The 27731-nt window shown below is 47.1% G+C and overlaps 1 protein-coding gene and 1 long non-coding RNA gene across 7 annotated transcripts in view; one reads left to right on the forward strand and one right to left on the reverse strand.

The window, feature by feature from the left end:
• The window catches only part of Map7 (microtubule associated protein 7), a 129746-nt gene extending 111699 nt beyond the window's left edge, over window positions 1-18047 (forward strand). For all 6 annotated transcript variants that reach the window (XM_029533216.1, XM_021221312.2, XM_029533214.1 and 3 more), the window contains exons 9-18: window positions 3591-3706; window positions 3979-4250; window positions 6201-6438; window positions 10129-10303; window positions 11044-11145; window positions 11511-11561; window positions 11807-11864; window positions 13399-13498; window positions 15552-15772; window positions 17344-18047. In XM_029533216.1, coding sequence (XP_029389076.1) covers window positions 3591-3706; window positions 3979-4250; window positions 6201-6438; window positions 10129-10303; window positions 11044-11145; window positions 11511-11561; window positions 11807-11864; window positions 13399-13498; window positions 15552-15772; window positions 17344-17354 — 1344 coding nt within the window. In that variant the 3' untranslated portion in view covers window positions 17355-18047. The remainder of the gene's footprint in view (window positions 1-3590; window positions 3707-3978; window positions 4251-6200; window positions 6439-10128; window positions 10304-11043; window positions 11146-11510; window positions 11562-11806; window positions 11865-13398; window positions 13499-15551; window positions 15773-17343) is intronic.
• LOC110338093 lies at window positions 3300-23585 on the reverse strand. Its single transcript, XR_002381285.2, has 4 exons — window positions 23529-23585; window positions 15632-15825; window positions 7549-7753; window positions 3300-4100 (listed from the first exon to the last, which is right to left on the reverse strand). It is a non-coding gene; the product is annotated as an uncharacterized LOC110338093 (long non-coding RNA).
• Window positions 23586-27731: the final 4146 nt, after the last annotated feature.

Genomic DNA, 27731 nt, shown 5'->3' on the forward strand with positions numbered 1-27731 from the left:
TGGGAGGAGGACTGTGGCCGACAGAGTCTGTCGTCCTTTGAGCTTTGGTGGCTCTGTCTGTCGATGCCTTCCTGTGTGTGATCAGCTAGCCTTTTCATTGCCTTGCGATCAAGTAGTTAGGAACTGCTACTGTCAGGAAAATGATGTTCATATCTAGAGTTGTGGACTCAGTACTGATTAACTATATTGAATACCTGGAAAGTAGCTAATGATGTCGATGAACTGAACATTTGTAAAGTGTATAGAGACTAGGGATATGGCTCAGTGTGTAAAGTGCTTGATGTGCAAGTGTGAGGGGTTCGGACATGAGCATGAAAGATGAATGTGGCCTCGTGGCTGTAACTTCAGCATTGGGGTATAGACAGCTTCAGCGTTGGGGATCCACGGGCTTGCTGGCACTGGCCAGCTCACATGGCCAGTAAGAAACCCTGTCTCAAGATATAAGGAGAAATGGCTGAGGAAGGCACGAGCCTATGACTTCTATCCATGTGTGGGCACAGCACACACCAAGACAGGAATTGCAGAATAACATTAATCTATATAAGTTTCTGAAGAACTGCAAAATGGTTTTGCCGAGTGACTGTACCGTTTTGCATTCCTATCAATCATGCATAAGGAGTCCAGTTTCTCTACATCAGCACTTGCTATTTTCTGTATTTGTTTGTATAATATCCAATTTACTAAACATGAGTGATAGCTCATGATTTTGATTTGCATCTCAGTAACATGGCACATTTTTTTTTTAGACTGTGGCAGTCGGTAAATGTTTGGAGAGATGTTTATTAAAGGCTTTTGTGTCTGTATGTGTGTGTGTGTCGCTGATGATCCAGCACAGCCCAACTTTACGTCCCATAACAAAATGTTGCATTGTGGGAATTATGTGTTTATTCTAGATAATGGCTCCTGGCCATATAGGTATAGGTTGCTTGTTTGGTCATTTGTGACTTTTGACCTATAGAAATTTTTGATGTTCATGTGCTGTTTTTGTATTGATGTCCGTGTGTTGCATCCATAAATTAGTAACAGGTCCCATGATATGAAACTTTTTTGAATGTTAGCCCCTTTTACAGTTTTAAGACCCAATCCATTTTAAGTTCATGTTTGTTGTATAAAGGAAGAGCCCAGTTTCACTGTTTTTCATGTAAATATACTACTTCCTCGCTACCATTTGCTGAAGACCGTCCTTCCCTTGTTGAGTGGTCCCAGGCGCTATAGTTTCTAGACTTTATTCTACTTGATTGGTCTACAGGCCAGTACCATGCTACTTTAACTGTAGCTTTAAAATATATTTTAAAATCAGGAAATGTGAGTGGTCCAGCTGGTTCTTTTCCAGGTATTATAAAGCCCCTGCATGTTGGTCGGCAGGCAGCCGGGTTAACTTGAGCGTTGTGTGTGCACTCAGAGGTGTGGAGAGGGTTCAGAGGAAGGGTGATTGTAGTGCTTACTCCCCACTGACTCACACCGGCATGGAATCCACACCAGCATGGAGTCCTCGGGAGTGCCTTTGTGTGCATGGTGCACAGACAGGTGGCTGGATGTAAGGCAACAAAAGAATGGAAAAGAGAAGGACAGAGCCCCAATTTGGGCTCTCATGGCCATTGTCTTGACTGTCACTTTGATGAGACTGTCAAGGGCACAAGTCCATTCCCCGGGCCCTGACCCAGGAAACCCAGATGGGCAGAGTTAGCCTCAAGGGCCTCACATTGCCTTTCTCTTTCTGTCTTTCTCGCCCAGCTCCTCGATCTTATTTAAGCCACATCAAAATGTTTCTAGAAGCTACACGTGGTGGCACACACCTTTAATCTCAACACTCCAGCGACAGAGGCAGGTGAACTCCATGAGTTCAAGGCCATCCTGGTCTACATAGTAAGTTCCAGGACAGCCAGAGACCCTGTCTCCAAACACACACACACACACACACACACACACAAAACAAGAGATGGGCAGCAACAGGTAAAGGTACTTGCTGGCAAGCATGATGGTCCCAGTTTATCCCCAGAGCCTGCAAGCTGGAAGGAGAAAACCACCTCTGACTTTCACAAGTTGTCCTTGGACGCCACACAGGCATACACTCACAGAGGAATCAAACAAATAAGGCAATAAATAAATGTATGTTTAAAACATTGTTAAAGGAAGAAGAAAGGACTTTAGCATCTCTCTTAGGAAGAAAGGTGGTCCCTCCTCCCTAGTTCCAGTCTCCCCGAGGCATATGGGCTTCTCTATCTACCACTCAGGAGGGAACCCATCCGATGGCTGCAGCTTTTAGCACACAGAGACGGCACCTGTCCTTCAAGGCCCCACGGGCCCCACCTGCCTTTGCGGAGTCCGTTGGGGCAGAGGGTGGCCATGCAGCTGGATTGATCCAGACCTGGCCCCAGCAGCCATGGGAGGATCTTCTTTGCCCTCAGTTCTTCTGTGGTAGAAACTCAGCAGAGACAGTGGAGACCTCAGACGTTTCCTCCTCTTGTAGCCCAGTCAGCCAGCCCGGAAGGTGGGAGAAGCAATTAGAGGAACTCAGAAGAGAAGGAGAGGAAGTGTTGTGATTGTTCCCTGGCAGCCCTGGCTGGGTGACATCTACCTGTCCCTTGTTCCTTGTACTGGATTAGCCAGAGGTGCCCGGCCAGCCTCCCTCCTCTGTCCTCTCTTCTCACCCCCTGTCGCCTCCTCCCTCCCTCAGCTTGAGATTCTTCAAACACTAAGCCTCCTCTTGCCCCTTTCTGTCTTCTCCCCACTTTTGCCTGTTGACTTCAGAACCCCAGAACACATCTCTGGTCTTCTCTTCGTACATACGTTAGGCCAGATCTCTGGCTGAGCGCTAGGCAGCCATCAGAGAGGGCTGGTGTCTCCGCTGAGCGCTAGGCAGCCATCAGAGAGGTGTCTCCGCTCACTGTTGGAACTCTTTCTAGGAAAGAGTAACCTACACTTCCTCACCTTAGCCCCGCTTCCCTTGGGGAGAAAGGGGACCCTTCTGTAAGGACCTGTCTACAAAAGCCACATAAAAGGTGACCAGGGATCTGAAATAACAGACATGTAAATGAATGACGGAGCGATGGTATATTCCAAAGCAGAAGAAAACTGCTAAAGAATAGAAAAGTAGAACATGTGCTTAAAGGTAGTGTGGCTCAGTGGTAGGGCACTTGCCCAGTATGAAGCCTGAGGTTTAATCCTCAGTATGGCAAAAAGAAAAATGACAAAATTTAGAACAAGAGGAGCATCTATGAGAGACAAGGTAGAATAACTCCAGGTAATGTTAGGCAGAAAGCAAAGGTGCTTTTTAAAAGTTTATACTTTGTTGGTTTTTTTTTTTATGTGAGATTATAATTACATCATTTCCCCCTTTGCTTTACTCCCTTCAAACCCTTTTTGACAAATCAAACCATCCCTCAGACCTACTTTCTCCTGTCATCGGTGTTGGCTCAGTTATGTACTGTTCGGTTGTTAGCAGACAGGCGCCCTGTCCTGCAGTGGAGTGGATCTATGACGTAGTTAAGAAGTTGTGTTTTTAATCCTTAAGAACACTAGATGGTCTGCAGTTTGTCGTTGGATATCGTTAATATGAAATTTCTAATACTGAGTTTCTCTGAACCCAGAGCCATAAAAGAGAGCGAGAAAGAGAACACATTCCCTTCCACGTTTCCCCGGGCTCCCGTAGGACTCTGTCTCCATCTAATCTCAAAATGAGGTCGCCGGCTCCAGCCCGCCTTTGGTGAGTGTGGCGGAGGTGCATGGGAAGGCCCACCTTGGAGAATTAGCTTCTTTCCTCACTGCTTGCCTTTGACTTTGGGGACCGCAGGCTGTCTTTTAGCAGAAGGAGAAAAGATCGTTGAGCTGGGTCTCACTAGCCGCTCCTTTTGCACATTTATCACAAACAGAAAAATCCTCCTGTCCGAACATCTGTTCGGTTTTACATGTTTGGGTGCTCGGGGCTCTGGTAAGGTGATTCTGACCTACTCATTGTCCTTGTCTTCTGCGGCCCAGGCTCCCATCCAAGTCCATGCCTCACTTGCCTGGTACTCCCCGGCCCGCATCCTCCTTGCCTCCCGGCTCAGTCAGAGCTGCTTCCACTCAGGCCCACTCCTCGTCTCCTGGCAACATCCGGCCTGTCAAGAGAGAAGTGAAAGTGGAGCCTGAGAAAAAAGACCCCGAGAGGAAAGTAACCAGTGAGCCGGCAGTCAAGGGCAGGGTGCCATTAGTGAAGGTAGAGGAGGTCACCGTCGAAGAGGGAACAGCCGTGAAGTCACCTGACCCTGGTAAGCGTGGACCAGCTGGTGCTGGGATGTGGGCTGGTGTGATCTGTGTTTGTCTATTCAGGAATGGTTTTATTTAACTCTTTTTTTCATTCCTGGGTATTGGAAATTCATATTCTCATTCTTTCTTTTCTCATCCCCTTTTCCCTCTCTCCACTCTCTTTTCTCTCCTCTCTCTTCTCTTTCTCTCTCTCTCCCCCACTACTCTGTACTGTGTGGCCAAGGATGACCTTGAACTTCTCATCCCTTTTGTTTCCTCCTCCAAGTTGCTAGGTTCCCAGGTATATGTCATCGGGCCTGGTTTGATGGCGCCTTGACATTAGACTTGGGCTCTGAGCATGACAAGCAAGCACTCCAAGCTGCGTCCCCAGCCTAAATTTACTTTTGAGAAGATTTTCAAAGGATTTGTAAAACTATTAAACTGATATCTCCAGAATTTTTCAAACTACAAATCCCTGGCCTTACCTCAGATCTGCTAGATCAGAATCTATGCTCTAGGATGAAACCACTTTCACACTGGATTTGAGGACCACTGGTTTAGTGCAGTGTTATGCAGAGGTCAGAAGACCTAGCAGTGGTCTTCTGTGAGATAAGTCAATGTTGTTTGGAGTTACCTAGAACTAGGAATTCAATATTTTCTTGCTGAAAATTATTTACAAAGAAAGTACAATTTGAGGTTTGAGGGTGGGAACCAAGGGTGAGTTACAATACTGGAATGGAAGAAGAGCCCAGTGTGGGCTTCATTCCAAAGGAAGAGAAGGACCCAAAACAGCAAACTGCCAGGAAAGACTGGCCTATGGTTCTTACTGGTAATCCTAGCTGTGATGGAGGCTGAAGCACGCAGATCTCAAGTTCAAGGCTCGAGATGAGCAACTTAGTGAGACTGCTCTGTGTTAGAGTGCTTGCTCAGCATGCATGAGGTTTAGGTAAGGTCCCAAAGGAAAAGGAGCGAGGGAGAGAAAGCTGTGGACTGAGTCAGACTGTAATCTTGTAAAGGAGGGAGGAGGGTCTGGGAATGAAGTCTCCGGTGCCACCCGTCATGCACAGTCATGACGAGACCTCTCAAGGATGGTTTTCCATCATCCTCCTTAATCTCTAAGCACAGTTGAAGAACACCTTCCCAAAGCACTCTTGGGAACAGACGTGTGACAGCTAGCGTGCCTCCCTGACAAGGCTATTGCTTCCTTGTGTCTAGGGTCTCAAGACGGCTCTGGGTAGATTCTTTTGAGACACAGTTTCACTGTGTATCTCGGGCTGTCTCCCAAGTGCTGAGATTAAAAGTGTGTGCCACCACATCTGTGAGAAGAGAGGACACTTAGCAAAGTTATGATGGTGCACGCCTGTGATCCCAAGTCGGGCAGCTGGAGCAGGAGGATGATGGCTCTGAGCAAGCCCTAACCTAACTACACAAAAATCCTGTGTCCAAAAAGGGAAGGGGGGGGTATTTTAAACCTTAAAATAAATAAAAAAGAGCCTCTCCGTTGGATGTCACCTGCCCAGCCTGAGTCCTGGGTGTGGCCTGGGTGCTAATGATGCCCATTAAAAGACTTTAATGCTGTAGTAACCAAGTCACTAAAGCACAGAGACACTTGTAATAAAAAGCAAATGGAGAACCTTGCCTTCATTCTGCTTGGAGTAGGGCTTCCCACAGACCCTGCCACGAGCCCTTGGTACATGCTTGGTAGATACTGCTGATTTAACTGCTGTAAAAATAAGACTTGGTGACAGAGTGTGAGCTGTGGTGGATGTCTCGCTTACACATGCAGTTTTGTTATCGGTTGCTTGGCTACAGATGGACAGACTATGGTGAAACCATGAGAACACACACTGGAGCATGTTCTCTTCTCTTTGCGAGCAGTGAATCCCGGGCCTGGGGTGTGGGGAATGCCAGTTTCTGTTTTGTTCCTTGTGTTTTTGTCCCACTTGGTTTTCTCCTTGTACCTATTTGTACAGCTGCTCCAGCCTCGGCCCCCGTTGCAACCCCAGCCCCTGCTCCAGCAACGGACCCAGCCCCAGCCCCAGCCCCTGCACCATCGTCCACTGTGACGACTGTCGGTGTAGTTCCTAAGACTTCCGCAGGCACCACCGACCCAGAAGAGGCTACGAGGCTGCTGGCTGAGAAGAGGCGTCTAGCCAGAGAGCAAAGGGAGAAGGAGGAGCGGGAGAGGAAGGAAAAGGAAGAACTGGAAAGGTAAAGGCTGTTGGTGCCCTCAGACCTGCCCGAGGCCAGAGCAGGCACTGAGCGTGGGTCCTTCCTGCCCTTCAGAGTGTGAAGGTGGCAGTCCTTTGCCATTCTTGGTTTATTGATGTTGGGTATCGAACCTAGGACTTGTCTATGCCAGGCAAACGCTCTATCAACCAAGCCACATCCCCAGAACTATTTCCAAATCCAATCTTCTTCTGAAAAGCAATATATCAGCACGGATGAGAGAATGTTTAAGTTATATCTACTTCAAGTAGTTGCATACATTTTAAGTGGCCTCTTCTGTTCTCTGAATGCATGGAGGATGTATGTACAGCCACACACACACAGATCCATAGGCGCAGTAAAGGGACAGCTGTAGGTCTGCTTTCGCTGCTGACATTTCTATAGACTAAAGTTTCTTCACTTTCATTGTACACTGTAAAGGTGTGTTCTTTCACATAAGTCCCTTCAGCTCGGTAAGAAAAATACTTAATACGTATGCCGGGAGCCTGCTTTTGGCAGAGGAAGCCTTACATGCAGGAAAGGCAGATCCATGACCAGAATAGGTTTCTACCCCAGGAAGGACCAGGACTTGTCCTTTCCACGAAGGGAGTGGTCCAGTACAGTGAGGTCGCTGTCACCCCAGGGAATAGCGCCATATCTGGGGCTCAGTGCCTGGCTTCTGCTGCTGGCTGTTGTGGCACACAGTGGCAGCTGCAGCCAGGTCAGCCTCCAGGAGCGGAGACCCATGTTGTTGAACCCTTGTTTACTCCCATTTCTCCTACCATGGCCACTTTGTTCACGCGCGCAGGGATGACTGGAGAAAAATGCCGACTGTCCACAGGACAGTCTTCCTATCTACTTGATTACTGAACTCCTCCTCAGTTGAAGTCACCTTTTGACGAGCATTTACACGGGATGCACTATCTTCACATCGTTTGCCCATTTGAAGAGATCCCTCCCCATACTCCTTCCCCAGGTGTCCTTCTCACCAACTTTGCAGTCATGCTTTTTCCAGATCCCCCACCATCTGGCCGGTCCATTGGCCTACAGCTCATGAGTCTGTGAATAGCTGAGTATCTGACCATTTCTCCTTCTAAACAAAATGTGTCCTACCCGAAGTTCCTCCCACAGTGAGGATGTCCCTTCACCAGTGTCTTCCAGAGTTGTCCCCTATAAGGCTACAGCTGTCTACTTCTGGGTGGTGCCTACATAATGTGCAGAGCCATTAGTAAACCAGGCCCTACCCTTCTCATCCTCAGTCAGCCGACCATAGGGAACACCCACTAGGCTACAGGCACACGCCTGGCAGCAGACGGCACTGTAACAGTAGAAACCATAGGCATTGCACAACTTCTCCATGTAACTTGCCTGCACGTTCAGAATCTGCTTAGGTGTGTATATATACCATTTCTATTTGACAATAGATTACTGCTACACACAACCTACTTTATGACTTGGTGGCTCAGGTAACACCCACCTCATGGTAACACAGTTGTCAAATGTTTCTACTATGGCCCAGTAACAGGCCAAGAACTGTCTTTCAAGAGGAATAGTGGGGGCTGGCAAGATGCCTCAGAGGTTTAGAGAACCTACTGCTCTTCTGAAGGTCCTGAGTTCAAATCCCAACAACCACCCATAATGAGATCTGACACCCTCTTCTGGTGTGTCTGGAGACAGCAACAGTATACTTATATATAATAATAAATAAATCTTTGGGCTGGAGCAAGCGAGGGCAGCCAGAGAAAGCAGAGGTCCTAAATTCAATTCCCAACAACCACATGAAGGCTCACAACCATACAGCTATAGTGTACTCACATACATAAAAAAAAAAAAAAAAGCGGAATAGTTGTCTGCAGATGATGGTAGAGCCTTACTCCCAAAGATCTCTTCTGTGATTCTCCTACAGGGGCCTGCCGAAGGTTCCAAACAGCATCCCTTGTTCCCAAACAGCCACTGACACTTTTAAGTTCCATCATGTCTGCTAGATTAAATGGTCCAAGTGGTAGAGCAGCCTGCACAGCAGCCTGGACCTGTTGGAGAGCCTTCTCCTGTTCCAGGCCCCACACAAAGCTAGCAGCTTTCTGAGTCACTTGGTATATGGGTCAGAGTAACACACCCAAGTGAGGAATGTGCTGTCTCCAGAATCCAGATAGGCCCACTAATGTTATGCTTCTCTTGGTGATGGGAGGGGCCAGGTGCAATAACCGACTCTTCACTTAGGAGTATCTATCTCTAGATACCCTACTCCTGGTACCAACTTCTGCTTTAGTTATTGTTTTACTACTGAAGAGACACCATGACCATAGTAACTGATGAAGAAAAGCGTTTCTTTGGGACTTGCTTACAGTTTCAGAAATTTAATCCACCCTCATCCTGGCAGCACACAGGCAGACACAGTGCTGGAAAAGTAGGGTTGAGCTCTACATCGAAATCCACAGGCCGCAGGGAGAGAGAGACACTGGACCAAAAGCCCAGCCCCCAACGACACACTTCCTCTAACGAGGTCACACCTCTTAATCCTTCCCAAGTAGTGCCACTCCCCAATGACTAAGTGTTCAAATATATGAGCCTATAGGGGCTATTCCTGCTCAAAACACCAGAGCCATGGGCATGGACAGACTGACAGACAGACAGTGTTCGGGTTCCAGTCTGTTGCTGTGATGTGATATATAACACTCTGACCTGAAGGAGAATGTTGGGTAGGAAACAGCTCCTTTGGCTTCCACTTATGGGGCACCGGTCCATCTGTGAGGAAAGCCAGGGTAGCAACTCCAGAAGCAGCTGGAAGCAGAAACCACCGAGGAATGCTGCTCTCTGGCCCGCTCACAGGCTTGTGCACTGCTAGCCTTCATATTGAGCACTGCCTGCAGTGGCCGGGCTCTGCTACTAACATCCATCTGTAACTAACATCCAAGACACGCCCACAGTTCCCCACGGACACGCCCACAGTTCCCCATGGACACGCCCACGTTCCAATCTGATCTGGCCAATTCCTCCACCGAGAGACTCTGTCTCGGGTCTTCAGACTGTCAAGTTGATAGTTAAAGCTAACTGTGACGGTATGCGCAACTAGACACCACCAGGGTCTAATGGCAAGGGTTCTTGACAAGAGCTGGGGAGGACCTTGGGCCTGCTGAGGGCTACCCCCTCGACTGTGCACACCCTTCATTCCATGGGAAGCTTATATGGCCCGTCTTCCTCCTAACCTGATACAAAACATTCTTAATCTCATTTTAAAAGGTTTCACTGGGTTTAGAGAGATGGCTTATCAACTTCCAGAGGACCTGAGCTGGACTCTGCAGGCACCAAGCATACATATAGAGCCTGTATATGGGAATATACAGGCAAAATTCCCATACACATGTAATTTTTTGTTAGATTTATTAAGGTGTAATTACTTAAAATTAATGGTGATTACTAAAATTCATCTATGTTCAGATATTCAAGTCTCCCCCTTTAGGCCCTCTGAAGAATCAAGTTGCCCCCCCCCACACACACACACACACATGTCACTGTTGTATGCTGCTTCTGACAAAAATGAAGCTGAGGGGGGCGAGGAAGACGAACAAAGGTCTTTCCATAGCCACAGCAGAAAGTGGCCACAGTGGGGCTTTCCTCCGGGTCTTTGAACTGCTGCCCTTGCCATATGTGGCCTCTCTTCAAAGAAGCGCCTTCATTCTTGTCTTTTCCCAGACAAAAGATAGAAGAATTGGCCCGAAGGGTGGCTGAAGAGCGAAGTCGCAGGGAAGAAGAAGCCCGCAGACTGGAAGCTGAGCAGGCACGAGAGAAAGAAGAGCTGGCGCTGCGTCTGGCTGAGGAGGAGCGGGAGCGGTGGGAGAGGGAGGAGGTGGAGCGCATGCAGAAGCAGGTGCGGGCCCTGCCCCAGACAGGGGCTGTCCTTAGATGAGTGGGGTGGAGAGCCCCAGACGGGGGCGGTCCTCAGATGAGTGGGGTGCAGAGCCCCAGACAGGGGCTGTCCTCAGATGAGTGGGGTGCAGAGCCCCAGACAGGGGCTGTCCTCAGATGAGTGGGGTGCAGAGCCCCAGATGGGGGCTGTCCTCAGATGAGTGGGGTGCAGAGCCCCAGACGGGGGCGGTCCTCAGATGAGTGGGGTGTAGAGCCCCAGACGGGGGCGGTCCTCAGATGAGTGGGGTGCAGAGCCCCAGACGGGGGCGGTCCTCAGATGAGTGGGGTGCAGAGCCCCAGANAGAGCCCCAGACGGGGGCGGTCCTCAGATGAGTGGGGTGCAGAGCCCCAGACGGGGGCGGTCCTCAGATGAGTGGGGTGCAGAGCCCCAGATAGGGGCGGTCCTCAGATGATTGGGGTGCAGAGCCCCAGACAGGTACTGTCCTCAGATGAGTGGGGTGCAGAGCAGGTGTGGGCCCTGCCCCAGGCGGTTGCACATGAGCGGGGTGCAGAGCATCTGCTGGCAGTTGCCCCACAGAGGTTTGTTCCCAGATCATTAGGGCTGCTAAGTAGGTGAGGGGTCTGCGAGGGTGGGACTGGTGGTCTCCAAGATGAGTAAGTTCTGCCTGCCTTCCTGCCCGCCCAGTGTGGGGAGCTGGGTTGCCAGACCAGGGATAAGCAGTAGTAGCCATTTGTTTTCAGAAAGAAGAAGAAGCCCGCGCCCGGGAGGAGGCAGAGAGGGCTCGGCAGGAACGAGAGAAGCATTTCCAGAAAGAAGAGCAGGAGCGCCTGGAGCGGAAGAAGGTATGAGCTGGGGCTGAAGCCTGGGACCGGCATGGCTCTGCTTCCTTCCTGGGTCTCAAGTTGCCTGAAGCCAAGAGACTGGTCCTTTGGTCAGGAACAGAATGTTCTACCCTTGCCTAAGACATGGCCCTCGGTATTAATTCCGAGAAAGCCGCCAGAATTTCCTCCTTCCCCAAAGCAAGTCATTCTACCATCGCAGTTAAAATGGTCCCGACCTCTATTAATAACTCCAATTAGGACGAAGAACTGTGAATTATATTTTCTCCACATTTTAAATCTCTGCTTCTTTTTTTTTTATCGCCAAAATGTGCTAGACTGGTGTGCTGTGTGTATCTCATCTGGTCTTCTGTGTTCTTTTTTTGTAGCGACTTGAAGAGATTATGAGAAGAACCAGGAGAACGGAGACAGCCGATAAGGTGCTAGCATGGCCTTTCTATCTACTCTCCTGTCCCTCGGGCGTGACCTTGAACATCCTACAACTCCTGCTTACTTCGGGGGGGGGGGGGCTGCAGGCCTGTGCCCTGCTGGCTCTAACTGTCCTTGATATGCCTTTATTTCCTTTCAAGTCACCCCCACCCTTAGACCTAGGTCCTTCCAATTAGCACTCTACCACTAGGAACTCCAATGTAAAATTCTTAGGTTGGTTCTTTTCTTTTTCTAGAAAACCACTGAGCAAAGAAATGGTGACATAGCCAAAGGAGTTCTCACTGGAGAGACAGGTATTTCTTCTGTCCGTGCACATGTTCATGCGTGTACCACAGAGGCCAGAGAGGATGTCAAGCCTCCTGGAGTTACAGCTGGTTGCAAACAGCCTGACATGGCTGATTGTGACTGCTGCGCCATCTCTCCAGCCACTACAGCAGTGGTTCTCAGCCTGTGGGTCACACCCCGTTTGGAGGTCAAACAGCAGATATTTACATCACGATTCATAACAATAGCAAAATTACAGTTATGAAGTAGCAACAGTATTTTTGGTTGGGATCACCACAGCATGAGGAACCTGTGTGAAAGGCTTTCAGCATTAGAAAGGCTGAGAACCACTGGTCTAATGGATGACTTTAAACATGCACATCTTGATAGGATTTTGTCTGTTTGGGGATTTTGTTTGAACCAGAGTCTCATTCTGTTGTGCAGTCTAGATTGGAATTCTCAATGTACCTGAGGACATCTTCCTTCCTCTGACCCCCAAATGCTAATATCACAGGCCTACATTACTACCCCCAGCTTAAATTTACACATTCATAACTTGTATTTATGACAAGTCTTAGAATAAAAGATTTAAACATTATCTCTCTTAATCCTTTAAAGAGAAGTACACTTTAAAACATGCCAGTTTCATTGTAACTTGTTATTTAACTTGTAACTGTGGTCTTTGGGCAAATCACTGTTTCTTGGAGATTTTAAAACAGAAGTGGCTTAAATAGAAATGGAATCAGCCTTGGTTTCTGTGTCCCATCTAAGATGGGCTTCATTTCTGTGTGAGGTTCTTGGATGGTGGTGATGTCAGGCTCAGTCACTGACGCAGTAGTTGTCCAGAGGACACTCGTGTGTTAACCCTTCTGTGTCACAGTTCTGCTTTGCTTTGCCTTGCTCAGAATTGAACCTACAACCATTCGAGAACACCAGCTCCCCCAGGCCCATTGCATAACAGGGTATTTCCAAGAGCACTACTGCTGACGGGTGCTATCAAGGATTATAAGACTTTCAATATAGCCCACCCTAGGTTTGAATCAGATGCCTAAGGTTGCCTTAGCCTGGACCCCCAGCGTTGAGTAACAGGTTATGTAGTGAAGCTAGGGGCACACACTGTGGGTCTCTATTTGTAAAATTACAGCCTTCTAAGTAAAGCCTGGCTTCCTCTTCTATGGAGATTGGCTCTGAATCCTTCAGCAAAAGTGTTCTGTGTCAGCCAGTCGAGTCAGTTGGCCACTTCATCAGTTGGTTTGATTTCAGTGTCTATGTCCAGAACTAACTTAGTACAAACAAAGATAATAGTAATGGTTATTTCTGCCCTTCATTCGGCTGAGCAGGGAACACTTTGCCCATGTTAACACGTTAAGTAGCCTGTCCGGCTAACACATTTAGTAGCCTGTCTGGCAGGCCCTGTTATCCAGGAAGGATTGAGGTCTCACTTGCCCAGCATCCCACAGGTAGTAAGCTGTGCAGTCAGGTCAGATATCCAGGTTCTGGTTCCTAGAGGGTGGGTTTGATGGTGGCATATTAGTAATGGTTTGCTCTCCTCGCTGTGTGCAGAGGTATCTGCGCTGCCATGTATGGCCTCTCCAGGAAACAGAGAGTCTGCAGAGAGCCCACACGGAGTCGCTTTACAGCAATCAGAAGTGACCACAGAGAGGTGAGTTCAGTAACTGAGGCCTTTTTCAGTGAAGGGTGTGTGTGTGTGTGTGTGTGTGTGTGTGTGTGTGTGTGTGTGTGTGTTACAAAGTGCTGTGTTCACCCACCCAGGTAGAATGCCGACGTTTTAATAGGAAGGTTTATTTTTAATTTGTCTCCTTAATTTTTTGTAGAACGTATAACTCTAAGAAAGGGGAAGTCACTTTTTTTCTTTACTCCTCATGGTGAGGTTTGAGTGTGTATTAAGGAAATTTCCAGCTGGCCTTGTTGGTGCAGGCTTGCAATCCTGGCATCTTGGAAATCTGAAGCAGAATTAAAAATGCAAGGCCCACTTGAGCTACAGAGAGAGCTCAGAGCAGAATGGTCTGCTTAGAACAGAGGTGGAGAGGAAGGGGCAGTGGAGTCTGCTCATCCTGTACAAAGAGTGCTTTGAATGTCCGTGTTTCTGATGTATGGAAATGCTGGGTACAGTAAGCCCAGGACTTAAGGAAACTGAGGCAGGGGATTGATGGAGATTTGAGACAGCACTATGTAGCAGGACTGTTTAAAAACCAAAACAGATATGATGGTTGGTTTGTGACTGTAATTCCAACACATAAGAGACTAAAGAAGTTGGATTTGAGGCCAATCTGGGCTACAGAGTGAGACCCCCCCCCCAACTCAACATCAAAGAAAACCACATAAAACAAAAACAAGAAAGTAGAGCACAGCGGCACACCCTAGGGACCCCAGAGCTTGGAATACTGAGACAGTAATATCGGAAATTGAAGGGTACCCTTAGCAGCGTTTCATTGAGTCTAGCCTCAATGCAGAGCCAATGAGAACTCATAACCTCAGCAGCCATGTATGAGAACCACTCCCTGCCCGTTACATCCTTGCCCTAAGCCCGCTCCTCACCCAGAATCTTTCCACATAACAGATTCCCCACGGAAAGCATAGTTTTAGGGGCATCAGGTTCTCATACTGGTTGACCTGTAACTCACTGTGTAGACCAGGCTAGCCTCATTTGCAGAGGCCTGCCTCTGCCTCCTGAGTGCTAGAACTATAGGTGGCTGCCACCGTGCCCAGACTCACATAGAATTGAAAAAGGTGGGACCAGCAAAATGACTCAGTAGGTAGAAATGAATGTCACCAATCCCGATGACCTGAGTCCCATCTTCAGGACCCATGTGTTAGAAGGAGAAAACTGACTCCTCGGGTTGCCCTCCGACCTCTTCTTGCACACCATGGCGTGTATATGTCTATGCCCACACACAAATAAGTGTAATTTAATTTCTCTTTAAGAATCGAAAGTCACGGGCTGGTGAGATGGCTCAGTGGGTAAGAGCACCCGACTGCTCTTCCGAAGGTCCGGAGTTCAAATCCCAGCAACCACATGGTGGCTCANAACCATCNGTAACAAGATCTGACGCCCTCTTCTGGAGTGTCTGAAGATAGCTACAGTGTACTTACATATAATAAATAAATAAATCTTTAAAAAAAAAAAAAAAAAAAAGAATCGAAAGTCAGGCATGATGGCGCATGTCTTTCCCCCCAGGCAGAAGCAGGTGGCTTCTGTGAGTTCTGCTCTGCATAGTAAGTTCCAGGATGGCCAGGACTATGTCTGTCTCAAAATAAAAAAATAAAAAAAATTAAACACTGAAGAGCTGATGATGACCCGTTTCTGTTGGTAATGACCTGTTCTAACAAATTGTCCTATTTGATAAGTGTTAGAAGTTTTTTGAATCGAAGATGCAAATTTTTTCACAGCTCCCCACCATATGTGCTAATAATGATATGGTCAGTGTTGTATCTTTATTTTGGAGGACACACATGTGGAGGCTAGAGGACAATCTTGTAATGGTCTCCCCATCACTTTTGTGTGGGTTCTGGGAGCACGTCAGGTTATCAGGGCTGGCATCGTCGGGCAGCAATTGTCTCCACCTCCTGAGCCATCTCTATGGCCCCAAGCTTCTGTTTTATTTCAAAGCCATAAAATTATCTTAAAAGAACTCTTTGTTCTAAAAACAAACTTAATTTTAACTTATCCCATGTTTGATCTTTTACATCCCCAGTTCTCCAGATTTGGAAAAACAGCCAAATGAAAATGGAATGTCTGTACAGAATGAAAATTTTGAAGAAGTTATAAACTTACCTGTTGGATCAAAAGCGTCCAGATTAGATGTCACCAGCGAGAACCCAGAAATTCCTTTGAAACCAATTTTGGCCTTTAATGATGAAGGGACACTTGGGCCCCTACCTCAGGTTGATGGTGTGCAGACGCAACAGACCGCAGGTGAGCTGGCCGTCAGAGCTGATACCCAAGAGAGGATGAGTGGTTGTTTTGTTCTTTAAGGGAACAAGGAAGCCACTATAGAAAAGATTGTGCGTGATCATGGGAGTGATGTTCTGGGCAACTCGTAGGCCCTTCCGGCCTGCCTCCATTCAGACTCAAGCACACAGCAGCCTTACCCACCAGCACTGGTGCCGAGGTCTGGTCGGGCTCCATGTTGGAATAGACTCCTCTGGGCCAGCTCCACTGGAAATAAAACTTGGCTTTGTCCCTCTTCCAAGAGTCATCCGTACTTACAGACGGCCTTGGGTTCTCTTGCCATTTTTCTCTCATTTGGGTTTGGTAACCTTGATCCACATGTTTCTACTGTCTTTTTAAAGTACAAAGCAATGCAGATAGTATAGCAGTTCTGAGGTTCTTCGACTCCATGTTGGTAATGGCTGAGCCTGTCTGGGCCTCTCTTATATAGCAAGACAAGTTGACCTGAAGTCTTCATACAAAAGAACAATAGCCAAAATAGCCATATCAAATTTTCCTAAGGAGTGGTCCTTGCCAGCTAGCTCCATAACACAATCCTGGCCAGCTCTGTGAGGGATAAGTGGATAGGCCTCGCTCGCCCACGCTCTCTCCGCAAGCCTGGGTTTGTCTACCTCCCTCCCCAGTAGATCACGTTCATCAGCGATTCCTCAGCCTCTTCCTAGAAAGAGAACCGCCAAATTCCAGATACTGGAATGGAGTCAGGAGAGGACTGTGGTCCAGCTGTCTGGGAAGCCATAACAATGTTAGCCAGGAAGAGGTTCCTGAGGACCCAGTCTCTCCTCTGGGGTGTCATTGCCCTTAGTGAAATCCATCTTCTAGGCTGTAAAAGTGACCTTACAGCCCCTGTGGCCTGGCCTTGGGGTTGCCAAGCCTTCCATGCAACCTGCTTAGTGCTGTGGTGGTGGAACCACGGCGTCTACTGCTTCCTGATTTGTCATATCCCATACCTGCAGGGATGAGGAAACTTCCACCTGGCGTTCTGCTTCCCTGTGTTTTAAATCATCCTTTTCCTTCCACCATCTTTCCCCAAGAAGTAGTCTAGGCTCCCATCTTAAGTGATACACTGCTCCTTTGGGGGACCATTTATTTATAAACATTCCTTCATCCTCCATTGAAGTTTGGAGCCCTAAGCATTGAACACTGGGAATGCAGGATGAATGAACATAGTTTTCTTAGAGGCTATGGACTTAAATGATCTAAGCATGGCATTTCTGAGCCAGTGATATTTCCTAAGCTGAGTGGAAAGGGTTTGCACTTTTCCTAGTACTGCCCTTAAAAAGCGTATGAACCCAACCCAGTCTCCTGGTGTTACGTGTGTCTGGTTGTGGTTTTGTCACGCTGGGGAACCCAGAGCCTCATGCAGTCTAGGCAAGGGTTCTGCCACTCAGCTGTTCTTACAGCACAGTTGCTTACATATGATAACTATCTGTAAAGGCTTGGTGGGTTTTTCTTTTTTATAAATATAGGATATTGGCATAGTATTCAGCTGTAGATGGGTCATATTAATCTGTTCTCTTTTCTGTTTCCTCATGTAGAAGTTATATGAGCATTTCCTCTGAAGAACCAGAGCAAACGTTTTCTACAATGAATGGAATTTCAGGCTCCAAAGGAGCCACTCCCTCCGGTTTTCTAAAGAGTTCCTGACCATCATTTTTAAAGGACGTATTAAAGCCAGCTAAAGACAACAGACTCAGTAGCTTTCCTGATCGTTTTCGCCAACAGAAAGAGATGCTCCTTAATCTGGTACCCTGAGATGGCATTTTCCAGTGTGTTCCTTCTTAGTAAATCAATATTTTTCTGTGTTCTTTTAAAAAAAAAAAACAAAACGGCATTTTATTATAAAAAGAAATGGACTGGCAAGGCGTGATTATCACACAGATTTTTTTTTTTTCATTTTTAAACTTCAATATATAAGATTGGCAAAAATACAATACCTTTTACAATGAAACACTTGCCAGTAAGTACCTCTTTGCCCTCCGGAGGGAGCGGAAGGCATTTAAACAAATGGGATTGCTCAGATATTACTGCGAAAGCAGTTTGTAGAAGCAGAAGTAGCCAGGTTACCTGGCCCTCGTAAACACAGCTCATCACGGGCATCCTGCAGACCCTGCTGCCGCAGCCTTCGGAGACTCCTTTCACAGAACTACACTGGCAAGCTCGAAAATGTGAAAACATTTCTTTTTTTAGAGCAAGAAAATAATTTGCTGTCCTCTTTGTTTTCTGTTTTTGCTTTCCTACTTTTTGGAGAATGGGTTTCTCTGTGTAGCCCCGGCTGTCCTAGAACTGGCTCTGCAGACCAGACTGACCTGGAACTCAGAGCTCCACCCGCCTCTTTCCCCGAGTGCTGAGATCGAAGGTGTGCGCCAGCCCCCCCTGGCTCAGCCGTCCTCTTCAGTGATATATTTATAAAAGCTCTTTTTCAGCTAGGTAAGTTAGAACAAGGCAGGGTGCAGACATGCTCTAGTAGACGTCTCTGCCTGCCGCCGTGGGAGCGTGGATGTCCTTGTGAGGCTGTCTGAAGTTGTATGCTGCTGCCACCCGCAGTGAGGGTGGGACTTCTCTCTCTTTGCCTTACATGATCACAAATGATGTGGGGAAAATAAATATTTAATATTCCTTTAGATCAAAGAATTTGGTTCTGCTCGTTTCAGAGCAATGAAAAATGTCATGTCGATGTTGGGGGACAAGGACCGACACAGATGTCCTTGGTGTATAGAGACTGTCGGCCTCTCCTGTCTTGTTATTCTTCACTCCTGCTGCTCAACCCTGCTGTATAAACTTGCACTTTCATTTGCTATATAAATTCAATTTTATTTTCCCACTTAAGAAACGACCAGTGAGAGATGGAGACAGGAGCGCCGAGGGCAACAGTGTATCCCCACCCCCACTATGACGTATTGGTTTTATACTAAGAGCAATTGGTTTACTTACAAGATTTAATGCGAGACTATTTATTCATCTATTGGGGTTCTTTTTAAATCCAAGCATACAATCTTTACCAACAGTTTGTAAAACATTGTTAAAAACATCAGTTTGTGGGGTTTCCCTATTTGGTTGTCCTTATACATCTAGATATTGTATTAAAAAAAAAATCTGTTCATCAAATTTGTTCTATTTATTTAAATCTACCAAACATAAAATACAAATAAAATGTTTGACATAGTTTTACCTTAGGGTTCCTGTGGTTTGACTTCATTCAGGTAAATACACACGGGCACACACACATCCTGTCTGCACAGAGGGCCTCTTTCAGTCATGAGGCTAATCTTTCAACTTCTCAGCTACACCTCTGCCCCATGATTGATTTCTGAGTCTTCAGATTACTTTCCACTTCAATGCCGTTTTCCAAGTATGTGGGAATTCTTGTATATGGAATGGATTTATTTAAAATTCAAAATCATCATTGTACTTTGGCTACGTTGTCTTTTATGTTTATATATTGGAGCTGATATTTATGCTCATTAACAACTAAAACCTTTCTAAATATCAAGTTTTAATTGGAGGTGATGTAGATGTGTCATTACATTTTGTTAAGAGCCACATTGCCCAACAGTGAGTTTGGGCTTTTCTGTTCAGCCCTTGAAGATTACGGTCGCCGGGCGTGGTGGTGCACGCCTTTAATCCCAGCTCTCGGGAGGCAGAGGCAGGCGGATTTCTGAGTTCAAGGCCAGCCTGGTCTACAAAATGAGTTCCAGGACAGCTAGGGCTATACAGAGAAACCCTGTCTCGAAAAACCAAAAAAAAAGATTGTGGTCACTCACCCCCAGGAAGCCTTCAGTAGGGTACGATGTTTAGGTGGGGTGGTTGTGGATCAAATGTGACTCAGCACAGAATAGATTCGGGTGCCTTTTAGTCTACACCATTGCACAGTGTGTAGGCTAATTTGGTCATTCTCCAATCAAAGGCTCACTTCAAAAGGAGCCTCCAGCTACCGGGGGAACCTTTCTGTTTCTCTGGCATTTCCCCACTACTGGAAACAAACTGAATTTCTCACATGGATACATAGTACCAAACAGAGCCTCTGGGAGCTGGATCAAGTCCCTTCTGTATACATAATCCATCCACCAGCTGACTGGAAGACTGGCCGTGAGGTTAGGTACCCTGGTTGAAGCGGGTAACAGCATCTTAACCCTGAGTGGAGTTTGGAGGGAGGTTGTGAGTTTCTAGTTAAATCATTGGCTCACCAGATCTGCTAGATTCTTTGACGTCATCTAAAGCATTTTGACTCTTAAATTTTTCTTGGCAACTGCTTCCCCTTCAAGCTTCATTCACTGAGGGACATCTGTAATATTCCTATACTAAACATCACTGATGTTAATATGGGTGATAATTTGAGATTTCCTATCACTAAGGAACTCTCGGGACAAGATAAAAGTTAAATTACATGTGTTTAAATATTACAACATTTTTATGGTTTGTTTTTTTTTGGGGGGGGGGGTAGGTTGCTGTTGTTTGAGATGGGGTGTCCTCCTGTAACCCAGACTTGCCTCAAACCTATGGTCCTCCTGCCTCAGCCTCCCGAGCCTGGCAGTACAGTGTGTTACCACACCCAGCTCGCATTCAAAGTTTATAATTCCAACTTTTAAATGCATTTCTTTCAAATGGTCTTAATGTCTAGCTCAGGCTGGCCTTGAACTCACGGCAATCCACCCTCATCTTCCAAGCCTGTTATTATAAGCTTTGCCAGCACAACTCAAGTTATTGCATAGTAAACTTATTAGCTGCTCTTAGTCCTGCTTCTCTCCCTGCTCTCTCTCTCCCCATTCCCTTCCCCCCTCTCTCCACGTGGTCATGGTCGGCCTCCACTCTCCCTCTCTCTGCCTTTCTCTGCCTCTACTCTCTTAATGCCCCTCCCCATGCCCTGAATAAGTTCTATTCTATACTAAAAAAATAAAAATAAAAAATTGATAGCCAGTAAGTTCACATATCTTGATGCAACATTTTGAAAGCCTTTTATTTATTTTATGTATATGAGTACACTGTAGTTACAGATGGTTGTGAGCCGCTCTGTAGTTGCTGGGATTTGAACTCGGGACCTCCGCTTGCTGCGGCCCAAAGATTTATTTATTGTTGTGTAAGTACACTACTGTTGCTGTCTTCAGACACCCCAGAAGAGGGCGTCATATCTCACTACAGATGGTTGTGAGCCACCATGTGGTTGCTGGGATTTGAAATTGGGACCTTCAGAAGAGCAATCAGTGCTCTTAACTGCTGAGACATCTCTCCAGCCCCTTTGAAAGACTTACTCATCTAATTGGTGCTTGGTTTAATTTTTTTTTTTTAAAGGTATGAGTGGTCTGATGCATATATGTCCACAAGCCAGAAGAGGGTATCAGATCCCATTGCAGATGGTTGTAAGTCACCTCATGGTCACTGGGATTTGAACTCAGGACCTCTGGAAAAACCAGTGCCCCTAACCACTGAGCCATCTTTCCAGCCAGGAATGATAAAGTCTTAAGCACATTAGTGTTCAATAAATGATTCAATGTTTTCAGATGCATGAGAAAGATGGCTTTGGGAAGGGATTAGCAGGAAAACTAGGTGGGCGGGAATGTCACTGTTTGCGTTGTTTCTAGCGGTACCCTGAACGTAAGCATTTTTACTGAGATGCCCGTTTCGCACTTAATACCAGGTGAGCTAGGCAGAAGGGAACTGTTGTGCCATTGTATTTTACTTTCCCTTGGGCTCTCCCAAGAATACTTGTCTTTTCAGTATAGCAGAGGCATTTCTCGACATCCTTCACCCACTTGTCCTGTGACACCAGTGCTGGTGCCTCCATCAGCCTTGGCCACAGGAGGCTCTGGGAGGAAGCTGGAGATGGAAGTGGATTCTAGGGCACTCAGTGAGGGGAGGGCAGGCGGAGCAAGTCGTGTTCCGGCTTTATTTAGCAATGGCTTTTCCTCCCTATGAGGACTTGCCTTAACCGAAGATGCCTGAGAAGAGGGGTGCGGAAGGTCAGGGCTGGGTCCAGGGCGTTAACTATGCCCCACAGTTGTGGAGTTAAGTAATGGACAGTCGGCAAAACTGAAAGCAAGCCAGGCCTGGGATTCTGCAGGACACATGACTGCTTTTCTGGAAACATTGATTTAGTGTGGTGTAAAGGATGACTGAGCAGTTATCCCAAGGGATCCTTCAAGTCCAGCCTCTGTGTGTATGTGTATATGATATGTGAATGTGAGTGATAAGTGTGCATATATAGTGTGTATGTGTGTGATATGTGTGTATATATGTGGTATGTGTGTGTCAGTGTCTATTGTGTGGTGTGTGATTATGTGCAGTATGTATGTGGTTTGTAGTATGTGTGTGGTTTGTGTATGTGGTGTGTGAATGTGTGTGTTGTGTGAAGGTGTGGGTATAGCTGTATGTGGGTGGTGTGAGTGTGTGTGAGTGTGTGAGTGTGTGTGTGTGTGATGGTAACCCTTCTGAACAAGGAAACTGGGAAGTGCTTACTACTTCCTCTAATAGTGACCATATTCACCTGGAGTGCCTGAGTGAGCCCCAGTTACGCCTGCCCCTTGGGGTAAACATTAGTAGGACCCAGTTACTCTTCAAAGGGCCTCTGGACATGGATTAGATCTTCAAGCCTCCAGGGCCACTGCTTCGTTCCCACAGCTCTGATCTGTCCATCTCTCTAGTCAGCAGATCTCTGTCCAGACCGTGAGACACTTTGTCCCCAAGACTTAAAAGAAGCACCAGACCGTGAGAGCCATTTGTGGCCTCACTAAGCACCAGTAGGGACGACTGCAGGCTGAAGTCTCTTGGGGCATTCTTTCCTAAAATCACAGAGAGACCGCTCTTCAGTTCTTTCCTTGCTGAGGGGCCCCTCTCCCTACCTCCGTCTCTTGACAATGCAGCCCCCCACCGTCCTGGCCCTGTGGATAATGACATCATTACTCACTCTCCAGATGGAAGTGACAGGGTTGCCAGAACCAAGCAAACAGGCTGAGCTGGCAGGACCTTTTGTGTGGGTGTGTGTATACTCTGAGCTGTGACTCCGGCCTGAGATCTGCCTGTCTGACAGCCTTCAAAGAACAATAAACTGGAAAAGGCACGGCAACCTGACAAGATATTTAAAAACATGCATCAGTACAATAATAAGGCAGTGAAAAAAAGAGCCTTTATTGTGCCTCTTAAAGCCATATAATCCAGAAGGCATGTAATTCTAGATATAAAACACATCGATAACACTAAACTCTGCTAAAAGTCTGTTTCTTTCTCTTTGCGGGGGGGGGGGTGTGGGGCTGAGGGTTGGGGGGGAGGGCAGTAACTAAGAGAGGTTCTGAGACAGTTTGTGGAGGCCCGATGTCCTGCCCTTGCCTCCTGGGTGCTAGATTGCAGGTGTGTGGTGCCACGCCTACCCTTTGTCCTGATGCACAACTCCTGGTTATTTTCTGTCGATCAAAACAAGAACAGTTGCGTTTAAGCAGAATCAGCAGCAATTATGCATAACAATGGCCACCTCTGTCTAGAGCTTACTCTGCGCCTTGATGGACTCCTCTCAATGCCAGGTAAAAGTAGGTATTGTTCAGAGATGAAGAAACTGAGGACTTTAGATAACCACGCTAGGTCAGCGCAGGAGCTGGCTCTGGGATCTGTGTTCCTTTTACCAGACACAGCCGAAGGGCAGTGCGGCAAAACTCCGTAACCCACACTACCCACGCTGAAGGGAGGATGTAGACAAACAGCTAAAACACCAGAAGAGCTGGATGTCAGCCCCTACCTCAGCCCTGCGAGAGCATGACCACTGAAGCCCGCGCGACATCAGAGGTCATGGGCTATAAATATTAACTTGTTTTCCCATGTTCTTCTCCCTGCTGTTACCATGGAGACATAGCTCCTCGATTTATCTGGAATTCAAACCACCCAGGGGATATGACTGTGCAAAGTGAGAGGCCCAGCAGACAGAGGCAGACACTGCAAAAGCCTCAGGCCCCTCTCTCTCTCTCTCTCTCTCTCCCCTCTCTCTCTCTCCTCTCTCTCTCTCCTCTCTCTCTCTGCAGCCACCACTGCCACCACCTCCACCGCCTCACCCAGAGCAATTCTCTGAAGACTGAGAACCATCTACAGACCTGGCAGGCGTCACCCAAACCCACAGGGACTAATTAGACACCACATGGTATATAGCCCAAACTGGCCTCTCATAGCAATCCACCTGTGTCAACTTCCTAGGTTAAAGAAATAAGCCATTACATTAATTTAAATGTTTATGCTTATATGTTACATTGAGGCATATTTCTGTCTCCTATAAACAGCAAAGATGCTTCAAGACAGAAATCACCTTTATAGAAAGCATGGCGCTTTAATGTGACCCCAAACGGTGTCTTTTATATTTTGGGCGGATAAACCAAGCAGCAGACCAGGCCAAGGTGTTCCACGTGGGAGAGGTTTATTATGCAGGAATAGGGGAGCGGTGAAGCAGGTAGAAGGGTAGAGAAGAGGAGAGAGAGGGGGGAGAGAAGAAGGGGAAGAGAAGAGGGCAAAGAGAGCGAGGAGAAGATGGCTTCCTAGTTTATACAGAAAATGATGTCACACCAGTGAGGGCGGGAACTGAGCCAAGTGGATTGTGGGATAGAAGGTCGTTGTCCTGGCAATGCAGGTCAAGGGTCACATGGTTAGGCAGGGCTTGGAGTATCCTGGTGCTAACAGTGTCTCCCAACATGCCTAGTCTGGCCCCCATTGTCTCCCTTGTGATTCATGAGATGTGTTAAGAGCAAATAAACAGAGCGACAACAAAAGCAAACAAGCAAAGCCTTAGCTCATGATGGGGCCACCATGACAGCCAGTGCATGCGGACAGATGCCAAGCCTGAAGACAACCTGAGTTCAATCCCTTCAGTCCCTGAGAAGGACTGACCCAGCCCAAGGAAGGAAACAGCTCCCTCACGTTACCCTCCGACCTCCTTTGCTTCCACATTATTTGCACAGGTACACACAAACACACACACACACTAAATAATATAATTTTGAGCTCCAATGTCCATTGAGGTATTGCTATATATATGAAAAAACTTTTCACAAAAAAAATGTAATGGCAGCCGGGCATGGTGGCACACGCCTTTAATCCCAGCACTCTGGAGGCAGAGGCAGGCGGATTTCGAGGCCAGCCTGGTCTACAGAGTGAGTTCCAGGACAGCCAGGGCTACACAGAGAAACCCTGTCTTGAAAAACCAAAAAAAAAAAAGGGGGGGGGGGCTGGTGAGATGGCTCAGTGGGTAAGAGCATTCACTGCTCTTCCAAAGGTCCTGAGTTCAAATCCCAGCAACCACATGGTGGCTCACAACCATCCGTAACAAGATCTGACGCCCTCTTCTGGAGTGTCTGAAGACAGCTACAGTGTACTTACATATAGTAAATAAATAAATCTTTAAAAAATAAAAATAAAGGTCACTTCTATCTTTTTTTCTTATTTTACCCTAACTCTGTAAGTTTAGTTATAAAGATGACATTTTTCCCCAGTTTTGTTTCATTTGGTTTGTTTGTCTTTTGAGATAGGTCCTGGCTATATTGCCCAGATTGCTACCAAACTCAGAATCTTTCTGTGTTAATCCCAGATTGCAGGATTGCAGACATTTGCCGAGCACAAAGAATTGAAAAAAATCTCTGTTTAACTCCTACCTGCTCTTAGCTTGGCCAAAAGGAAAAATTAACAATAAAACTGGATAGAGAGCAGGCCTCCAATCTTAGGACTCATTTTCATTTCATACATATAAATATCTTACCGAATGGGAAATTTTAATGTAAACCCACCCCATAAACCCTCTTTATGTTTCTCATTTCTCAGTGAATTTTCACCATTTTACAAGATAGGCTTTTGGAGAGACCCTTACCATTTTTAAGTGAAATTACAGCTCAGAAATGTTAGGAACCTGGAGTGTCACAACAGACCCCAGGCAGAGCTGGCTTTAGAAGTCACGTGTGTGGTAGGTACCCGGGATTTCCGGTTTTCTTTGTCAGGGCTCTACAGACCTGCTCAGGTGTACCGGCCAGTTCTTTTTTTTTTTTAAAAGATTTATTTATTTATTATGTGTAAGTACACTGTAGCTGTCTTCAGACACTCCAGGAGAGGGCATCAGATCTTATTACAGATGGTTATGAGCCACCATGTGGTTGCTGGGATTTGAACTCCGGACCTTCGGAAGAGCAGTCGGGTGCTCTTACCCACTGAGCCATCTCACCAGCCCGTACCGGCCAGTTCTACGTCAACTTGACACAGCTAGAGTCAACAGAGACAAGGGGGCCTCCGTGGAGAAGACAACTCCATAAGATTCAGCTGTACAGCATTTTCTTAGTTAGTGATCACTGGGGGAGAGTCCAGCCCACTATGGAAAGGTTTCCCCTACAGAAGTGTTCCAGCTCTTCCAACAGGAGGGGGTTTCCCAAGCAAAAAGTATTATAGCTCTCCTTGGAGAGGTATCCTGGCAGTAGGGAGTCAAGGAATACCACAGTCACACCACACAACGAACCTCACCCAAGAGATTTATTGGGAGGAAAAGCCCCAGAAGGTTGCCAATCCTGGGGAGAGAAGCAACCAAGTATTGAGCAGAACTCAAGGTTTATATATGGTTTCTTGCGGGGGGGGGGGGAGCTTTCCAGGCTGGAGATTTCCAGGGTGAGAATTGGTGGGATTTCAGTTCCTGATCTTGGGTGAGCTCAGGTATCGGTGAGGTTGTGTGTGTGTGTGTGTGTGTGTGTGTGTGTGTGTGCGCGCGCGCTCAGGGATGGGTGGGCTCTTATTTCTTGGCTCTGGTCTTGGGATCAAGCCAGGCTCAAAGTGGGTTTTTTTCCCCCCTCTTTGGCCCCTTTACCTTACCCCACCCCTAGGCTGGTGGGTCTGGGTGGTACAGGAGGCAGGCTGAACAGACCATGAGGAGCAAGCCAGGAGGCAGCACCCTCCACGGCCTCTGCAGCCATTGGCTCCTGCCTCCAGGATCCTGCCTCGTTTGAGTTCCTGTCCTGACCTCCTTTGATGGTGAACAGTGCTGTGGAAATATAAGCCAAATAAACCCTTTCTTCCCCGAGTTGCTTCGGTCATGGTGTTTCGTCCTAGTAATAGACACCCTAAGACGTTCGGGATAGAAATATAAAGCCCACGGTGACTCCAGATTGAAAGTGTCTCTTCTACACCGCAGAGCCAGTGAGCTTAAACAGTAAAGTTAGAAGCCTTTCGTCTGATGTAAGTGCCTGGTAAGCTAGGAGCCAACGCAAACCGAGCATGCTCCCCTTGAGGAGAGAGAGAGAGAGAGAGAGAGAGAGAGAGAGAGAGAGAGAGAGAGAGAGAGAGAGAGAGAGAGAGAGAGAGAGAGAGAGAGAGAGAGCTCTTCTTATTCCAGAAAGTTCCAGTCATTCTGGTGTTAACATGGCAGCTCTGCTGGCTGGAAGGTCTCACAGCAGTGAAGTCCTGGCCTCCACTGTTCACTGCCCTCCTCCACCCCACTTCTGGATCCCTCCTCCTTCCCCCCCTCCGAGGCCTAATTCTTCTCAAGAACACAGGACATGGGATGGAAGGACACACAGTGGGGAGAGGAACACTTTGTAACCTGCATTTTAACACTGGGGATTTACTGAACTCATGGCATTACCCTTGTGACCGCTGCATGTTCTCATCGTGGCTTTTCTACACTAGGCTTTGTCCTCTAGGAAATACATCACAAAAAGCAGGTGAGAAAGAGGAGAATATTAATATATTGTGTTGTGCAAGCTTTTATCTGAAATAAAAGGCAGTCAAACCTCTACCCCTTTCATGACGACACAACTATGTATATGTATGTGTATATGTGCAGTGTGTGTGTGTGTGTCTGTGTTGTGTGTGAGTATGTGTGTCTATGTATATAGTATGTATATCTGTGTGTGTGTGCAGTGTATGTCTGTGTATGGTCTGTGTGGTGTGTATGTGTGTGTATGTGTGTGTGTGTAGTATATGGTCT

The sequence above is a fragment of the Mus pahari genome, chromosome 21 (assembly GCF_900095145.1).
Source record: "Mus pahari chromosome 21, PAHARI_EIJ_v1.1, whole genome shotgun sequence".
NCBI lineage: Eukaryota > Metazoa > Chordata > Mammalia > Rodentia > Muridae > Mus > Mus pahari.